This window comes from Nanorana parkeri, unplaced genomic scaffold, assembly GCF_000935625.1.
Source record: "Nanorana parkeri isolate BGI_ZX_2015 unplaced genomic scaffold, ASM93562v1 scaffold1015, whole genome shotgun sequence".
Taxonomy (NCBI): domain Eukaryota; kingdom Metazoa; phylum Chordata; class Amphibia; order Anura; family Dicroglossidae; genus Nanorana; species Nanorana parkeri.
The window spans coordinates 623826-642526 of record NW_017307283.1 but is presented as its reverse complement, the minus strand read 5'-3'; the positions used below and the strand labels follow the sequence as shown (position 1 = coordinate 642526).

The 18701-nt window shown below is 41.2% G+C and overlaps 1 protein-coding gene across 2 annotated transcripts in view; it reads right to left on the bottom strand.

The window, feature by feature from the left end:
* Window positions 1-5314: 5314 nt before the first annotated feature.
* The window catches only part of AXL (AXL receptor tyrosine kinase), a 74024-nt gene continuing 60637 nt past the window's right edge, over window positions 5315-18701 (bottom strand). For both annotated transcript variants that reach the window (XM_018567167.1, XM_018567168.1), the window contains 7 exons: window positions 18554-18631; window positions 17642-17734; window positions 12467-12588; window positions 11132-11241; window positions 10318-10477; window positions 8045-8181; window positions 5315-6287 (listed from right to left, as the gene is read on the bottom strand). In XM_018567167.1, the coding sequence (XP_018422669.1) occupies window positions 5882-6287; window positions 8045-8181; window positions 10318-10477; window positions 11132-11241; window positions 12467-12588; window positions 17642-17734; window positions 18554-18631 (1106 nt within the window). In that variant the 3' untranslated portion in view covers window positions 5315-5881. The remainder of the gene's footprint in view (window positions 6288-8044; window positions 8182-10317; window positions 10478-11131; window positions 11242-12466; window positions 12589-17641; window positions 17735-18553; window positions 18632-18701) is intronic.

Below are 18701 nucleotides of genomic sequence, written 5' to 3'. Positions count from 1 at the left end.
ACTTGCCCCCTGGGCCAAAAGTTGCCAGTCAGCCCCTGGTTATGATGCTTAGAACTTTTATTGCATAACTTCAGGGAGAGAGGAGGGGGGTTATGATCAACCAGGCAGATGTAGACTTCATTACATTGCAGAGTGTGGCTACTGTTTCCATGCACAGCTGGTGGAACACCTGACACAGCACCACCCAAGGCAGAAGTCACCAGCCAACAGTAATAACCACTGGATCTGCTACCATCAGGTTCCATGGTTATCACACGGCTAGTCTCCAGGCTTCAGGCCTAGCCATCTCAGACAACCTAAACTACAAATCAGCATCAGACTGCATACAATCTGATAATTACTAAATTTAATAGCACTTTTTCCAGTAGGGTGCTACATGTAAGCCAGTGGCACAACAGTTTAAACTCCCTGGCGGTATTCCCGAGTGTAGCTTGGGGTTACTTTTCCATACCATACGCGGTAACCCTGAGCTACAATCGGGAATGCCGCATAGCATTTACTTACCTTGTCCCTCGAGCCGCACTGTGTTCTCCGGGATCCATCTTTCGTGTTCCATCCCTTGCGAGCGTACGCGTCGCAAGGGGGCGGAACAGGCAAGATATTAAAAAAACAACAAAAACGTAAAAAATTTGAAGAAAAAATAGAACGAAAAATGACACGAAAAAAAGAAAAAATCATACCACCAGGGAGGTTAATAGTATAGTTTGTAAGCTTTTTTTTTCACAGTACACACTGCATTGTCTTAAAAATTTAGAAAATGTTTAGAAACAGAGTGCGCAAAAACTGTTTAAAAACCACAACCCCATATTACCTAATATATGAGGTCTCAGCTGGATTACTTCATATATTGAATGCCATTATGGGTATTAACCCCAAAGAGTTACCAGACTACATTATTTTCTCCATAGTGTCCTTTAATAAATACCAAGACTAACACGAGCTGATGAAAAATAAGCATTTATTTGACGGTTTAAGCTTTTCTATCAAGAAAGTGTAAAGAAATATATATTTTGTTTCATATACAAAAAATAGGTATATACAGTACATTATAACAAAACTGGTTGTAAAAAATGTAACAAATTGTTCTACTTCCGAATAATTATATCTGTAACGTATGTCACTTTGTCCCAAAGAGATTTCTCTGCACACATATATTTTTATTATTGTGTGGTAAGAGTTAATTAAATTGCACTCATGCCATTAATTATTTAGGCATTCAGTCCACCCAGAAGTGGTCATGGAGTATTTATTTAGTGGATGCTGGTGGGCTGACACCTAATGGTTTTTATATTTGTGGATACCAGTGATAAAATCTCTGTACATAAATTCCCAGCTTTGTGAATGTGCTGTGGACACCACGAGAGACTCTACTGCACCCATTAAGATAGTTATATTTCATTGGCTTTTTTTATTCTTATGGATAATGCAGCAGGAAACGTCACTTTACGAAAGAGTTCCCAAGAAGCATAAGACAGCAAGTCAGTGATTCAGCCCGACAAAGTCCATCAATAATTGAAAGGAGAACTATGAGGTGAGTGATTTACATTCATCCCCATAGTTAGAGCCGACGTGTGACAATGAAACTGTCACATGTCGACTCTATAGACCGGGAAGTTAGCAGACACATGCTGTCTCTAGCTCACTTCCTCATCATCTCCCTGCAGAGCGCAGTGGCTTTGACCACTCCCCGCAGGGATTCTCCCCCTCCCCTCTCCGATCCTCCAGTGCTGACTTGAGAAACGGACGGGGAGGGGGCGGGCACAGCTGGCTCTGCCTCTAGATAGGCAGAGCCCGCTGTCGGCCAGCTGGGTGGATCTTGACAGTATTTTCGAGCTCTGTCCCGGCTACGTCGCTCTCAGTATATATACTGAGCTTTGGGTCACGGGAGGAGGTTAGTATATGCCCTCCTGCGACCCTAAAGAGAACTGTGGGATAACAAGGTTACCCCGTAGTTCTCTTTTAAATATCAATTTTGGGTGGAAAGGCTTTTAAAAGTGTTGCATTGTGAATACATGTGCATTTTGACAACTGGAAATGAAGTATTAGACTGCATCTAATCAGCTTACTAGTGAACTGCAAAATTGCAGGACTAATTACTGCCTGGTGTAATCACTGGAAATATGGAAGATTGAGGTTTTCTTCATTAAGAACAATAGATTTTAGATACCATTTTTCTAGAGCAGGTTAGAAGCTGAAGCTAAGAACATGGTTGGGCCTACACTTGTCCCTTACTTCAATGCTATACAAGGTCCTGGCCATACACTGCTAGTCTACACTCTCGATTACCTCATCCATGCTAACAGCGTGAATGGGGGAAGTGTATTGTATTCTGACAGACACTGCTGTGGTGCTGTCAGAATAGCTGAACAATGACTACAGCTGATTCACTGCAGTCAATGTTTGACCAACATTTTTTTTAACCAACTCCTTCAACAAATGTAGATTGAAAAATTGGCTTTTGTCAAATGGGTTCCCGAGGGGGCTACACACTGTCAACGACAGGAGGACTCGGCCAAAATTCAAGCAGTATATGGTTCCATAGCTGTTGGCCAGTTCAATCTCATGCTGGCTGGCATCTTTTATCTTTAAAGGACTCTGTCGCAGATAAACCTCATCAGGATTCCTTGTTTGTCTCTATGCCATGGCCATTTCAAAGTAAAATAATGACACTGACATTAGTTAGTGGAAATCTGAATGGTAAAGTGAACTTGCTAACAGTCCATTATGTCAGACATAATGCTTTTCCCTATACAGCACCAAGAGGACATCACCTCTCCCATTTTATGATGAACACTGCAGGAGGACACACAGACTTTGTAGCCATGCCTCCAAACTACAGATGTTTAAATACCAGTTTAGATACCAGTGCCGATACCAGAACTACCAGGGTACTACCAGGGTTGCAGCTGGTACCTGGCTGTGACTCTCCACCGCTGTCCTGAAATCATTAGTCTGTATTGTCTTTAAGGCACTGTCATATGGTAATAAACCAAAAAGTATCAGTACTTGCTGGTTATATATAACAAATCATACATTAAAACAGGGAGATGCACAAATCCCAGGAGCCCTGTATGCTCATTAAAAATGACAGCTGCCTCCTAACATTTGAGTTTTTTTCTAGTCTAGTCTTGGAGCAAGAAAAGTATCTATACTTGTACTTGCACCAAGTACGGTACTTGGTATCTCAACATCCCTACTCCAAACTGTTTAAAATTTGTGGACAGTAAAAGAGGTGAAGCCATTGAACAAGGCATAGTCTTTTTTTAAATTAATATAGATATATTTTAGTGCAGCTGAATAGGGCTTGAGTGCATCAAGGGCTGATTTGTATGTATGTTTATCTATAAGGAGGTATTTTAGTTGATGTGGGATACACACTTTGTTCTAGGTGTGATAAATCAACCTCATTAATAACTTAGTTGATGCTCTGGCAATTTGGGCAACCTGTGACTACTCAGCTATTGAGGCACTGGAATGCGCCCAGAGTGCGTAGCCACAGGCTGGCAATGAGTTTATAGAACTTAAGGGTCCTCCCACAGCTGAAAGCCTGCAGGTGGCACACAACTGTTGTAAACTTTATAATGCCTGCTGTAAGGATAAATACAAAAATAAACACTGAAGGTCAAAGGCATTACGGGTATATGGCAGTGTCATTTAGCTAGTTTCACTTTTGCAACTCTACTTAAAAAATGTGGAAACAGAATACAAGCATTTAAAAGAAAAACAGTTTCTCTCAAACCAAGACAATATTGATGGAGAAAGGTAATCTCTGCCTTCTTCTGCAAGGTGACATAGACAAGAATTATGAAAAATGGAGTCTGCCCGTCACAATGTAGGGTGGCAACGGGGGAGTTATGACAATTGATTTACTAATGGCAAAAAGGCTGTTCACTTTGCAAGAGAATTTTGACTTTGAATGCGAATTTGCTCTTAGCTTAGCGAATGTGGTAAAAATTCACCATGCCAACATTATCCAATCATGAGCAAGTAAATGAAAAAAAATAAATAATTTTGCTTGCACATGATTGGATGATGGAAGTCAGTAGAGTTTCAGTAAGCTAAGGGAAAAATACCCTGCAAAGTGAAAATTCACTTGCAAAGTAAATAGTCTATTAGCCTTTAGTGAATCAACCCCATGGGGTCTACCCCCCCTGCTACAGGGTGTAAGACAGAGAGAGAAAATAGATTAAATCTGTTCCATTAACAGTGACTCTGAAGTAGAAGCAATATAAAATTAGATCCCTTTTGTAATATCACTCCCTGATTGCATTAGATTATTGCCGTGGTAGAATGTGAACAAATGAAAAAAAAGTGCAATTTTATTCTCAGCGTAGATTGTGATCATAATACTGATTATTATTGTGTTCATAGATGTCATCTAGGGAAGTGAAGGTAATCCCTTCAACTCTGTAATTCCTACTATTTCTCTAAGCCCCTGTTCACACTTGTGGCGCATGTGACTGCGCTTCCCGTTTGTACGCATTTCTGCCCGTTTTGCATGCCAATGAGCTGCCCCACGCCCGATAAACACGACATAGAAGCTCATGCAGCAATTTGAGTTGTGAGCTTCACATGTTTCTTGACCACGCGTTTTTGCGCGAAAATGCGTAGGAAAGACACGCTTTTTCCCAGCCTCATTTGGGGTGCCATTAACAAGCAATTACACCGCAATCATACCATTTTGCACTTGTACACATGCATGGTAAGTGTGAACTAGGGTTGCCACCTGTCCAGGATTCACCCGGACAATCCGGGTTTTGAATGTTGTGTTCGGGTTTCATGGCAGCAGAAACCCGGACACAAGATATCAGGCAGACAGGGGCAACCAAAATTAAGATAGGGGCTACTGGCCCCCACTAAAAATAGTCTTGACTGTCATATTTACATATGAATGGGTGACGATATTTACATATGAATAAGCCGCGACTCCTTCTCCCAAAAGAGTTTCCGCGTGTCAGAAATTGGTCTGGGTATTTTCTGATGGCCACAGGTTTAAACTGTCCACAGGAATTACCCCCCGACTGCCATATTTATCAGGCACACAAAGTGAAAGGACCTCTAAATGTATAAGGAAACTAAAATTTTCAATATCCGTTGTTCAGCCTTTGTAGTTTTGAGTTGGTGAAAGTGGAAAACCTCTATAAGCAGACATGGGTAACTAGGCAAACAGTTTTTCGAAATATCAGAAAGAGCCATATTTCTCTCAAATAAGTCACTGTAATTAATAGTGGAACAAAGGGCCTTTCAACCAATTCTGAAACAGAATTACACCCTGAAACAGTTTAAAACAAATCAGTGGATACTGGACTATACAAAACTAAAAGTACAATAAGGAAGTGCTTCGTAACAAAAACAAAATCACTGCCAACTTTGAATTGGTACAACCATCTGGATCACCAAGTTGGAAGCTCCATTGAGAAGATATTCAGTTCATCTTTGTGCGCTGGAGCGTGTAATGTTCTGTACCTGTTCTGTTTCAGGAATTGTAAAACACACTAAGTTATAGGAATGCTTGAGTGTCTCGATCATTTGAGCATTAATACATATTCCCTTACATGGCTCTTTGTACCATAAGGTTATAAAGAGTTGTCATGACAGCACCATCATGGCTTCTCAGTCGTCCCACTTGGTCTTTGGTCACACGTCTCTGTCTGCAAAAGACAGGTATATATTTCCTTTTTCAACAATGATGATTGCACAAAGAGACTATAGTAGGAAGACCAGTGAGACGTTTTGCTACGTAATGCCTCTGTGGAATGAGGATATCTGGTAAAAAAGTAAGTACTCTACAACAAGGCTAAAACTCCATGAAAATGATGTTAGAAACATAACGCCAGTATTCCAAGTCTTGTTAAAATAGGTTTTGCCAGGTTACAGTTTATTATCTGAACCCTTGGCCAGCCAACAACTCTTCCAATGTCCCTTCTTCCACAGTTGAACTGTAGCGTGGATGATCCATTGTTGTGAGCAAGCGTGTGGCTTCATGTCCTGGGCACATAACATACCGGTTGGTGTTCTCAGGCTGGTGAATCTCTGCAGTGACTGAACTAGGCTTTGAGAAAATGTCATCTCCGAAATCCTTTGTATCCAGACCACCCACGGCTCCAAGTTCACCATCATCGGTGAAGGAAGAAGAATGAGACTTTTCCATGTTGACATATAAAATTTCATCAGGATCTTTGGCTGGGGGTAAATTCTTAAGAATTGTCTCCAGTTCCCTGTGGAGAGTTTCAAATGCTGGGCGTTCTTTAGAATTCAGCTGCCAACAACTGGACATTAATTCATACCTGGAAAAAAACCCATTACAGATCACATTGGGTACAGTTTGACTAGTTGGTACATAATATTTACATAGCAGTAGTAAGTGAGCAACAGAAACAAAAAACAGATTGATGCAACATTCTGATTGGTGTCTTAAATAGGGAAAGTCTACCTAAAACTAAAGCTTGCTGGATGTGGGAGAGCTGAATGACTACTTTTTGGAGACTCTATTTGTGAGATACCTTTGCTTGAGTTCCTCGGTCTGCATACCTGATGTGACCTTAGCAATGGGTTTCCTGGTTGGATTGGTATTATATTATCATGAAAAATATAACAGAAGGGGTAATGTTCTGTACTGTTAACACAGGTACAGAACATTAACACCTGTTAACACCCCTAGTGGATATTAACACTTACAAGTCACAGGTGGGCTGGAACAAAGCCAAGAGCCATGATAGAAGATATTACCACTGGTGTCTCCAAGACATATAAGAAGCCATGGGAAAAGGTAAAACCTTTCAGGTTTCTACTGATGTCTATGTCCACATTTGGGAGACTGCCCCCTTACAAGGCATGATTGGAAGCGAGAGGAAATCTTCCTAAAGAGAAGGGAAACCCCACCTTTGATAGTTGTCAATGGAACAGGGTTCGCCAGTCAGAGATTTCCCTCTTATCTTTGGTGACAGCTGTCAACTTTTAAATTTCCCTTTGTTTTCTGTCCCAGAAAATCTAAAGGAGAACCTCTCCAACAGGGATGCAGGCAGCAGGAAAAACCTTAAGGATCTTCTATTTTGAAGAGTTTAAAGTCTCACTAAAATTAATTCTTAAACTAGCCAAGGAGTAAAGTGAGGGCTAACTGGGCTATCTGCAGTTTCAGCAGGTGCACCCACAAGTTGGTTTTCCAAAGTACAATTAGTCTACCATGTTCAGACCACTGCCAATCACAACAAGCTTTATAAACTGTGGCTTTGGCTGAGTCACTATGGATTACATTTAGAAAGTGATGACAGCAAACATTATTGTGGACAAAACCACTGTATCAATATACGCACTCACTGGTAAACATGTGGCCAGGATTTCAAATACTCAAGTTGGCAAACTCTTGTCAGCTTCTTCCCAGCATAAGATCAGGATGCGGTCTAATGACTTTCAGACCAGGAATGGAAAATGTCACCAGCTGGCTCTGACCCACTGCAGATGGCACTTGCTGATCTGACCCATCTGATACCAATTACGGCACAGCTATCAGTATTTAGAATCATATAGAAATATCTCACACTGAAACATTGTGGGAATAAATCAACTGGAAAATCCATAGAATTTCCAACATAAGTGTATAGATGAGTGAGTCATCACCTTCATCTAAGACAAAGCTAGATGAAGAATTATTAAAAGGACATGTTTAATGCTGTGCTATCCATATCAAAATTACAGATCTTCAGAATGCCACAGGGATTGCTGTATTCCCATTAATGTCATATTCATTATCCCTACCAATGGGATTAGTCCTAATAAAGTCTCAGGGATTACTGTTAGGGACCATGTATCTAAAAAAATACAGTGATAAGAATTCTCTTTGTTTTAGTATATATAAATACTTATAACAATTGTATGCTGTAGTGATTATACACAAGTGCCACAAGATGATTAGCAGGGATCATTCAATTCCAGGTGATCAATTTTTGATGGAAAGCTGATGGAAAGCTTTCAACACCACCAAGATATTGATCAGCCTAAGGGTGTTATTTCAAAATGACAAATAGCACAGTAATACATCACTTACAATCCATCCAGGCAATCCGGAGGTTGCTTCAGCCGGTTTCCTTGTCTCAAGTAGTCATAAATTTCACTGTTCTCCACCCCAGGATAAGGAGTTTGGCCTCTTGTGGCAATTTCCCACATGGTGACACCAAAGGACCACTGAAAATAAAAAATAAATTCAGGTCAGCCATTTTAAACAGAGGGTACCCATATTACACAAGTTTAACAGTTATTAAAAGGGTGAAGAGTTTAGAGAAGGCAGGAGAAGGGAACAATCTAGGACAACATAGCCGAACTGGAAAGTGAGCTGAATTGGAGAATTTTTCCAAATCAGTTATTTTGGCCTAGATGGTTCACTTCTCCTGCCTTCTCCAAACCTTTCACCCTTTTGTGACCAGCCCTGTAAAAGACCACTATCACCAACAATACAGTATTCTAAAACTATGTATGGTAAATATATGTAATAATAACGTTCAATAAATGTCTGATGCCTAGCGAACCCTCGTTCATAGGATGCAGTTGGCTCCTGCCACCTAGCATCCTTCACTGCCAGGATGCACGTGGTTCCTGTCACTCAGTATCCTTAGTTGCTAAGATGCAGTTGGCTCAGCCCAGCATCCTTCATTGCTGCTAGAATGCAGGTGGCTTCTGCTGCCTAGAATGCTTTTTTGCTATGACACAGACAGCTTCAAGTTAATTTACACTGTGCGCAGGTAAAGGTTAGCACAAACATTCACATAGAGCATCAAATACACTCCATATGCAGGTTTTCAAATGCAGATTTTCCAATTTTTGGGTTATGCAGCTTTACACTGCGCACCAGTATGGACCAGTGTGCATGGACCTAGAAAATACAACACTGCTGTGTACAGATGCATATCAATTATAGATCTGAACGTAGAGTATTGTACACCAACGTGAATGAGCCCTAAAGTGGATCAATGCTTTGCTCATACAGGTTCACATTAATGATGACCCCACCAACTGCTGATATTCACCTTTCCTTTTCTCCTCTATAGCTCTGTTCAGCCGCTGGGAGTGAAGAAAAATACTTATCACTTTTAGTTACAGCATTTATGTGGCTCACTTCCCTCGTTTCCTCCCACCTGACATCATTGGTGTTTAATGATTGGCTGCTTAGGCATCTGATACCGACAAATGGGGGCAGAAAGAGAGTCCACCGCACTGTGTTAAACCCAAGATGCTTCCTATTTTTCCCCTGGGATGCTGCTAAATGGAGCCACGGGAGCGAAGGGAAGGTAAGTGTAAGGGACTGGTGAAGCTGCCATTAACGTGAACCTAGTAGGGTATATCATTACATCATTTTCACTGAGAAACAACTTTATATTGAAAGATTGGGTACATGTGATTTTTAGAACACAATCCTGAGGGAAATAAGGACCCGCTGTACTGGTGTTAAAATAACAAGATAAAATAACAGGATAAAAATCCTGCGCAATCTGAAGTCATATGATCTCACTGATAAATGCAGCAATTTTACATTGCACAAGTTTATCTGATTGGCTGCAGCAACCATATTTGTTTATTTTTCCACTAAAGTTGAAGAGTTCCAGACTTCATGACATCATCACATATTTAGGTCAGCCAGAGATGGGCAGATTTCTTGCTAAACCATGGCTGAAGAAATTTTACATATCTCTGCCCTGCTGAGACCTGAAAATATTTTCTTTCTCTGCTTATGGGCCCAGTCTTACGGGGAGAGTCTTACGGGTAGATCACTGTATATGTAGTTGTCTTTATGGTTGAACAAAATGTAGCACCGTAAAGACTTTTTTTTAACAGAAGGCATTCGCATGTCTCATTTCACCGCATATCCCAAAAATAAGAGGATACATCCTAATTTCAGTTGACAGAGCCATGCAAATTATTCTTTTATGCCCCAATAGCCAGATCCACATACAGAACCACTGGTGCACATATAACCACTGGGGGACATATAGCATAATATTATGCAGCCATCTATTGCACACTGCATACAGCTGTTTCAGGCTTTTTGGCCTTCATCAGCGGTTTTCATACACTGCAAAAAAAAAAAAAGGCTATTATTATTATAAAGGATTTATATAGCGCCAACAGTTTGCGCAGCGCTTTACAATATAAGGAAGACATTACAATCACAATACAAGACAAGACAAGATGGTAAGGAGGGCCCTGACCCTGAGGGCTTACAATCTAAAAGGCTATCATTAGGACCAAAGCCATAGGCTGCCGTAGCTGGTCGATTACATTGTAAAGAACTGCACTGCTAGTCCATCCAAAGGCTCTTGTACTCACCACGTCACTCTTGGTGGTGTAGACTCTGTCTGCCAGACTTTCTATGGCAATCCATTTGACTGGCATTTTGGCAATCCGGCCTTGGCGGTAATAATCTCCGTTGTAAATTTTTTTGGACAGGCCGAAATCTGCCACACAGACATTCATGTTCTCATTCAACCTAGGTGGAGGCAACAAGAGTAATGAGCAATGTGATAAGCTAGAGGTCAGTAATATTAAAGTATACATTTAACGTTCAGATGTTTGAATCATTCAACATGGTAATGCAGTCTATGTAGTTGCCGCTCCAAGCTCACTCCCGTGATGGACTACTTTACTAATTTGTATTGAGATTGCAGTCCATCACGGGAGCGAGCTTGGGGCGATGGCTACTTTACAACACACACACAGCAAGGCAACCATTCCCCTGCCTCCTAGTCCTCCCTCCTCCAAACTAGTAGATGTACGGCTGCTGGAGACTGCTCTGTCTCTTGTGATCTTGTACTGGACAGGAGGTTCAAGGAAACAAAGCTGAGAGAGTTAGAGTCAGCTGTTTGGACACAATAATTGTAAGTGCTTGGACAACAATGTAAAAAATTACTTCTCTGGGCAATGTATATTTGTTTGATATGGATTTTGAGCGTTTAATACTACTTTAAACTCAGAATGGAACATATCAGTTTAAGAGTGTAAGGAAGACACTGATAAGTTTCTGGGCAACAACAAAGAGAGCTCTTATTTCAGGCACTTCAATAAAATTTAAATAAACTTTTTTAGTCCCAGCCTAGCACTGGTGGCCTAGAACACACACATCCCCCTCCCTCCAGATCCTCACATGCAGTTTCTGGCCGCCAGGTCTCTATGGATGAAGTTCTTGCTGCTCAGGTACTCCATGCCGCTAGCTATATCCGTCATGAACTTCACCAGTGTCTGTGTTGGAAGGAACTGTAAATAATAATTAAAATGGTGTCATTATAGATAGATACACTATATACAGTAAAATATTTATACACACACAATAGTAGCGGCATTGTCAAAGCCTTGACAAAGGTGGACTGTGATCCATCCAAATGTTGGACAGAAGAAATTACTTCTGCTTGGACACTCTTGCTCAAGACCTGTACGTGCCTCTACTACTTCTTATTCTTCCTATTTATCTACCGATGTAATTTTGTTGCAGTGCACCATCGCTATATATATACTGCACATATATATATATTACAAAAATACAAGCTAAATGACTTGATAAAGGCCCTGTTGTTCATTAAAAGGTCATACCCAAAAAACAACTGTACTAAGTGTTAAGGTGCCATACATGGTTTTTAATGTACTGGACGAAATTCGGCCAGTGTATGGGGCTGTCTGCTTCCTTTCAGCAGACATTCCTCAATCAGCTGATCGAAGGAGCCGGCTGGAAAATCTTTGTACGATCAGACCCGGCAGCTAATGAGCTGCCCGCTCTGATCGGGTATTCTGACAGGTGGCACCTGTAAAAATACAATGCAAACAGAGGCGATTCCTCAGTCGACACGCTGTTTGTGTTGATGAAGGAAATGCGTCAATTTCTTCAGTTCAGCCCTTGGGTTGAATGAAAGAAATTGAAAGGTGTATGGCCAGCTTTAAGGTAACTAAGGCAACACTTATTTAATAATGATTGCCTAGATCCTTGTGGAACCCCTTACAAATTAGGCTGCACACAGAGCCTGAGGCTTCATTCACATAGGGTGCTCTAGCAGTCCTGTGGCAGGAACCTACAGATTCCTGTGGCAGAAATAGCAGGTGTCACCATTTAGATGCGGCCGCTGTACCCGTTCAAGTTAACCGGGTGGTAGCGGTCGCATCTGTAAGCGGCAGTATATGATACAATTGCTTATGGTTTAGAATAGATCACTGTTCACAGATGCAGGATAGATGCGTTCAGAGACAGAGACGTATTCCAAGCGGAATGTATTTGCATCATATATGATTACATGCAAACTGCTTCTTACAGATGAGTCCACCGTCACATGTTCATCAACTTGAACGGGTACATCGGACGCATCTAAACAAGGACATCTGGCATTCCTGCTGCAAGAATCTGTAGGTTCTTGCTGTAGGAATCCCAAATCGCCCCCTGTGAATGGAGCCTAATATGTCCAATGGGAGGTGTAAGACCATATACTGTACCTACCAGTGGGGCATCACCCAGACGTGAGTATAGCAGAAAACTGTGAAGATCTCCATGTTTCATAAAAGGAAGAATGACCACCGGAGACGGGTAACCCTCATTCTCTGTATTCTGCAGGCACACACCTATGACAGACATGAGCAGAGATCAATAAACTGTCTTCATTTTTATCAGATACTTTCTTAAGTAAACAGTGCCCATCATGCCTAGTTAGAGGTGGCTCCTTCTTGCTTTTGGAATGTGAAGATAGTTAAATGATTGTGTCTGCTTACAGCCCAGTTCAGATAAAAGTTCACAGCTCTACCTTGCTGTGTCTACAGTTCTCCCATATTAACAATTCAAATGGAAATATTTCCCACTAAAAGAATGGAGCTTGTGCAAGCATAAAGAAAATAAGCAAAGATTGCAATTTATAAAGTTAATGTATTCACTTATCAAAATTTCTCTTAAAGGTGGTAGGTCAGGGATAGGCAATCTCAGCTGTTGCGGAACTACATGCCCCATGATGCATTGCAAGACTCAGACATGTCTGCCAAAGGCATAGTGGGATTTGTAGTTTCACCGCAGCTTGAGTGCTGGGGTTTCCTACCCATATGGTAGGTTCCTATTGAATCAATATAACAAATAATTCCTAAAGCTGAACTCCAGCCACTGGAAATGTATTTAAATATAGTCTTCAAAAACCAAAAGTGTGTAAGTGTGTGTAAACCCAGATACTATTATTATTACTACAATACAGGATCTATATAGCACCAACAGTTTGCTCAGCACTTCACTGTGCTGTACATAACCTGTGCAGAAAGCAGAGCTGTGGAAGGGGCCCAGCAGGTCCCACCCACAACAGGCTGCCTGCAGGAAACTACAGGAGGGGTGGAGACAAGACCAGTCACCCTGTACAAGGAAAGAGAGCAGCGTTGACCGGTCTTCATTACAGGCAAAGTTTCACAGTGGATTACCTGCACAGATCTGGAAGAAATACACAAAGCTCACCAAGAGCTCATTGCACTCTTGCATTTAGACAATGTTTGCTCATCCCAGAGCTCATTGAGTAAGATGCAATGTTTAATATAAAAAAAAAAACATTTACTGTGAAACAATTTTGTAACATTTTTTTACATGATATAGCGCAGCTGTTTTACAACATATTCATCACCTTATTACTAATCTCTTGGTTCTGGGACGGGTACATTTGCTGCGTAAATTGATGTTGTAATAAAAACACATCCAGACTGAAAAACAGTGTGGTAATGCAGACCCACCCAAAATCAGATGGTTTTAACCAAGAGAAAAATATTTCAGTAGAATCTAGGGATCTGCTCTGGGAAATGATAGATTGCATTGAGAAGGAGGGTGGACTGGGCTATAGCCACTGGCAGATGTTGGATTAGATCGGCAGGCGCAGTACACAATTTCCACCACTAGATGGCAGCAAAGGACACAATTTTCCAGGTTCTTATCTCCCCTCCAACCAAGTGTCCCATAATTATGGGATCACAAATCAGCGCTTTCTGCATTTTGTGGGTCTGAATGTTTCACAATCTCACCGCTCTTCCCCATACATAATAATTTCCAATCAGTTTTAGTCACTCTAACCAGACAACAGATTTGTTTTTATTATTCGAACATGTTTTTAAATTGGGCTGACAACCTACAAGCAGCATGGCCGTGGGAAGGCGATTTGCGTGCTGCAAACATACTTTTGAGGCTGGGAGCCATTTTTGTGGGTGATATAAAATCTGGTAAACAGTTCATCAGGGATATCAACCTCGCTTAGGTGGGGCCGTATTGCATGATGAAGCAATATGTTCAGAATGGGCCCTAGCAGTTCCCAGAAGTAGTGATATCTGCGGTGCGGTGGTTTCTGCAAAGTAATTTACAGGAAGCCAGCTCGTTAATGACTCCTTCACACCATGTGCGCTAATCTGCTCAGGTTCACCATGAGGTCGTATAGAAAATTATTGCGGGGACTACATAAAATCCAGAGCAAGCAGAATCTGGAGCAGTTGTCCATGGCAACCAATCAGCTTCTCTGTTTTATTTGCAAAGCTTAACTGAACACACTGGAGAGAGAAGCTGATTGGTTACTGCTCCAGGTTCAACTAATTCCCCCATTGCTTTCTATGCAAGTAAGGTAGGTTGCAGAGCAGTCCTCCCAGGTGAAGCCGCAATGCAGAATTCCAGCCAGATCGGGATCATGGCAAAAAAATTATTCAATTTTCTGTGTTTTCCACTTTCTGCTGACATGAGAGCAATACAAACAGTACACAGTGTCCCCGGCCACTAATCTCAGGGAACACTCAGATAAGTGAAGTCACTCTCTGTCATCGTCTGTGAAATTTACAAGTCGTACAGAAGACTCCTAAATATGATTAATTAGCTCTGCCAGAAGTCGGTGAGATTTGTGATCTGTTTTGGCGCACATTAAAGATTCCTGTCTGGCAGACACATTTTTCTTACATACAGGTCATGTGGCTTTGATATGTTGTGTCATATTCATCATTATAATAATGTCCAGATAGGTAAGCACTCTAGATACAACTAAATACAACTCCGAATGCAATGACCACCCGAGCCTAAAGTGTATTTCCACTTTCGTAGCTGCATTGGGATAACACCAATCTTAGATTTATATTCACATAGCATAAGGTCACGGGAGGACATATACTAACCTCCTTCCGTGACCCAAAGCTCAGTATATTGCGGGCTATAGCGAGCTATATTATTATTATTATACAGGATTTATATAGCGCCAACAGTTTTCGCAGCGCTTTACAATGTAAGGAAGACGTTACAGTTACACTACAATTCAAGACAAGATAGGTAAGTAGGGCCCTGCCCCTGAGGGCTTACAATCTAATACTGAGAGTGCCGCAGCCGGGATGGATCCCGACAATACTGTCAGCGCTGGAGGATCGGGGAGGGGGGGAAATCCCTGCGGGGGGCAGTGACTGACAGTCACCGCTTTCTGCAGGGAGATGATCGGGAAGTGAGTGAGCGCAGTATGTGTTCACTCACTTCCCAAACAATAGAGCAGACATCACACGTCGGCTCTAACTATGAGGATGAGTGAAAATCACTCACCTCATAGTTCTCCTTTCAGTGATTAGAACCCTGGCTTCTGCATTGAAATGTTAATGAAGTCAATGAGAGAAACAATCCTCAAATTTCAGTCATAAGTCTTTCTATAAAGACAGATCACTGTGAAGGTACTCAGAAAAACCTGAAATTAGCTAAGGTGAAAGGTAGAAAAATTATTTTAAAAATGTTTTTTCATTATGCTATGTGAATGGGAACACACGACAAACATATACTGGGGTTTTCTCCAATTTGACTGCAAATGTGGAAGTACACTGTTCAAATGGAGTATATAATAATAAAACAAATAAAATAATAATAAAACAAAATCACTAGCAGAGGATACTTGTCAGTAAAAATCTCACATCAGTAAGATCAGGAAATTCAGAGATTGTTGGAGCGCTATTCAAAAAGTTAGGAGCTACCTGGTGAACGCGGCGAGGGCCTGTATACCTCTTTTATGGAAACAGTCGTCGCCGCCCACCATACGACAGTGGCTCCAGCGAGTTAATGATATTAAACATATGGAAGATCTCACCAGCTCCATAAAGGACACGGTGTCTAGATTCTGCTCCACATGGTTCTATTGGATTGAATTCCTCGACTCTACGGAATACCAGCTGTTAATGAACAGTTAGGATTTACGGCCTGAGAGAGAAGCCGCCCTCCCTACCCGCTCTTTTCCCAATCTTGTTTCCTTCCCTACCTCCCTCCTTTTCCTTCTTCATACCTATAGGCTCCTGACATCATACCTGTCATATCAGGATGTGGGTTAATTACAGGGCTCTATACCTGCATAGTACCATACAGGACCCACCATACCTGGCCGCACCATGGAGACGGCCATGGTCTCACACTAGAGATGTCACGCTTTTTATATAGGACAGGATGAAGTTAGGGGCACTCCTGTGGTTAAATTGTGTTGTGACAACGTACAATGCTTTGATTATGTAACTACATACAGTTTGACAATGTTATGTTTTATGTACCTTTGTTTGTATTTTTTGAAAAAAATTTCTTGGAATAAAAACAGAATTTATAAAAAAAAAAGTTAGGAGCTAATAGGCTGGAGGCATGAGGCGTAGGTCCTACATGGTTTAAAGTGATAAAGATAGTAAAGGGTTAGAGCTTTGTATAAGGAAGCAGTGAAGTTGTACTTTCATGATTTGTAGGGTGGAGAGGAACAGGAGGAGCTTCCGGAGTGAAATGAAAATGGAAGGTGGGACCAAACATCATTTGGTTGGTAGAGAGTCGGTCATCAGGGGAACTTCCAAATCATCTGTCTCTCATTTCAATTTTGTTTGGATGATGTTTTCTAATGGGGATTTTATGAGGGTAGTCATAGATGCTGGCAGGTTTTTCAAGGTCTTTGAAGGCGGTCCTTGTGTTCAAAATGTAACGTCGCCAAGGGCCTGTTTTAAGTACGGTGCCCCTTATTGGGTAGATTTGAATGCCAGTGTAATAGTGGTTGAGTGGTTGTATCTGCCATTAATGATGCAATTGTCTCTGGAGGTCTATCTTACGAATATCTTACGAATATGGAAATACGGAATATTAAGTAAAATGCCTACATGGAACTTGGGCCCCATTCAAAATGTTTGTGGTATTTCTGTTATTTATAAGATTGTTAATAAAAGGCTGCTACGGCCAGTAAAGCTTCAATTGGTGTTGAGTGTTGTATTTATGGGAAGGGATGTAACATGCACGTTATTGCAGCACAATCGTGTGAATGGGCCCTAAAGAAGAGTCAAGATTTCCAGGACATGTAAACTACATTGGCTTCCAGACTGTCTGCAAGCATAGCTAAAAAAGTTTTTAGGTATCGTTTATGAAATCATACGCCAGTGATGCTCACAAAACATTAATTGATCCTCATTGTCTGAGAAGTCATTATATATTTAATGAGATGAGCACAGTCAGGCACATCCATTGTCCTATGTGCTCCTATACAGGAAGAGCAATTCTGATGGGTTGCCAGGTCCTTTGAAAAAGGCCACCCGAGCTACTGCTACATCATATCATAATACATCTCCCACATAATAAATTAGCTGACATCTCCTATGGATGTCAAAGTGGGTTATGGATCAAGGTCGTACCACTTACCAATGAGACGCATGACGTTGGCGTGATCAAATTCTTTCATACAGACAGCTTCACTCAAAAAGTCCTCCATTTCGGTGCGGGTGCAGATAGCAACTGGAAGGTAAAAACAAAAAGTCCACTTTAAATATGAATGCCTTTGTTACTTTTATCAATTTAGTTTGATACAGAGAAAGGGAACAATAAGACATATACCCGCAATCAGAGCTAATTCATGACGTGTTATAGTGGGCTTAATAGGCTAGTAATCTTTTGCCAAATGACTGTTTGAAGGTCAGCAATTTGCTACCCATTAGGCTTCTGTTAATAATGGCTTGAAGGTGAACTCCAGGCACAAAAACTTTCATTTAAATATATTCCTCAACAGCCACAAAAGGCATAAATCTATTTTGTGTGCATAAAATGCCTGTTCAAACACAATTATTACCTTGTAAACATAGTGGTGACATAATCACTGTGCTGTACATAGCCTGCGCAGAGAGCGGATCTGTAGGAGGGGCCTGGCAGGTCCACCTACTACAGGCCCCAGGAGAGGCTGGATACAAGACCAGTCACCCTGAACAAGGACAGTGAGCAGCAGTGACTGGTCTTTATTACAGGGAAAAGTTTCACACTGGAATACTGTACAGATATGGGAGAAATACAGAAATCACACCAAAATTTAAATGAAAATACACACGTCTCTTGTATTTAGACGATATTTGATTATCCCACAGTTCAGCTTTAGGATGCCATTTAGTGCTTACTCTCCTTGTCAGAGGAGATCTACTTGCTAAGAGAAGTTGGGATTAAGAAATCACTTTCAAGATCACCAAGGCATCCCGTTAATTACAAACTCTAGTTTGTGACCTTTTACAAAATCTCTGGATCTGTCCCTCCCAGTGCAGGGTGCCTCAGAAAGCCACAACCACTTACTCTTCATAGTCTTCACGGCCACCTTGAGGATGTAATCGTCTTGGTTTAGCTGACCCTCCATGACTGAACCAAACTCTCCTGAGAAATAAAAACAAAGTTATGTTTAAGGTAATGGACCCCAAAGTACAAATCATTCCTGCAAAGTTAT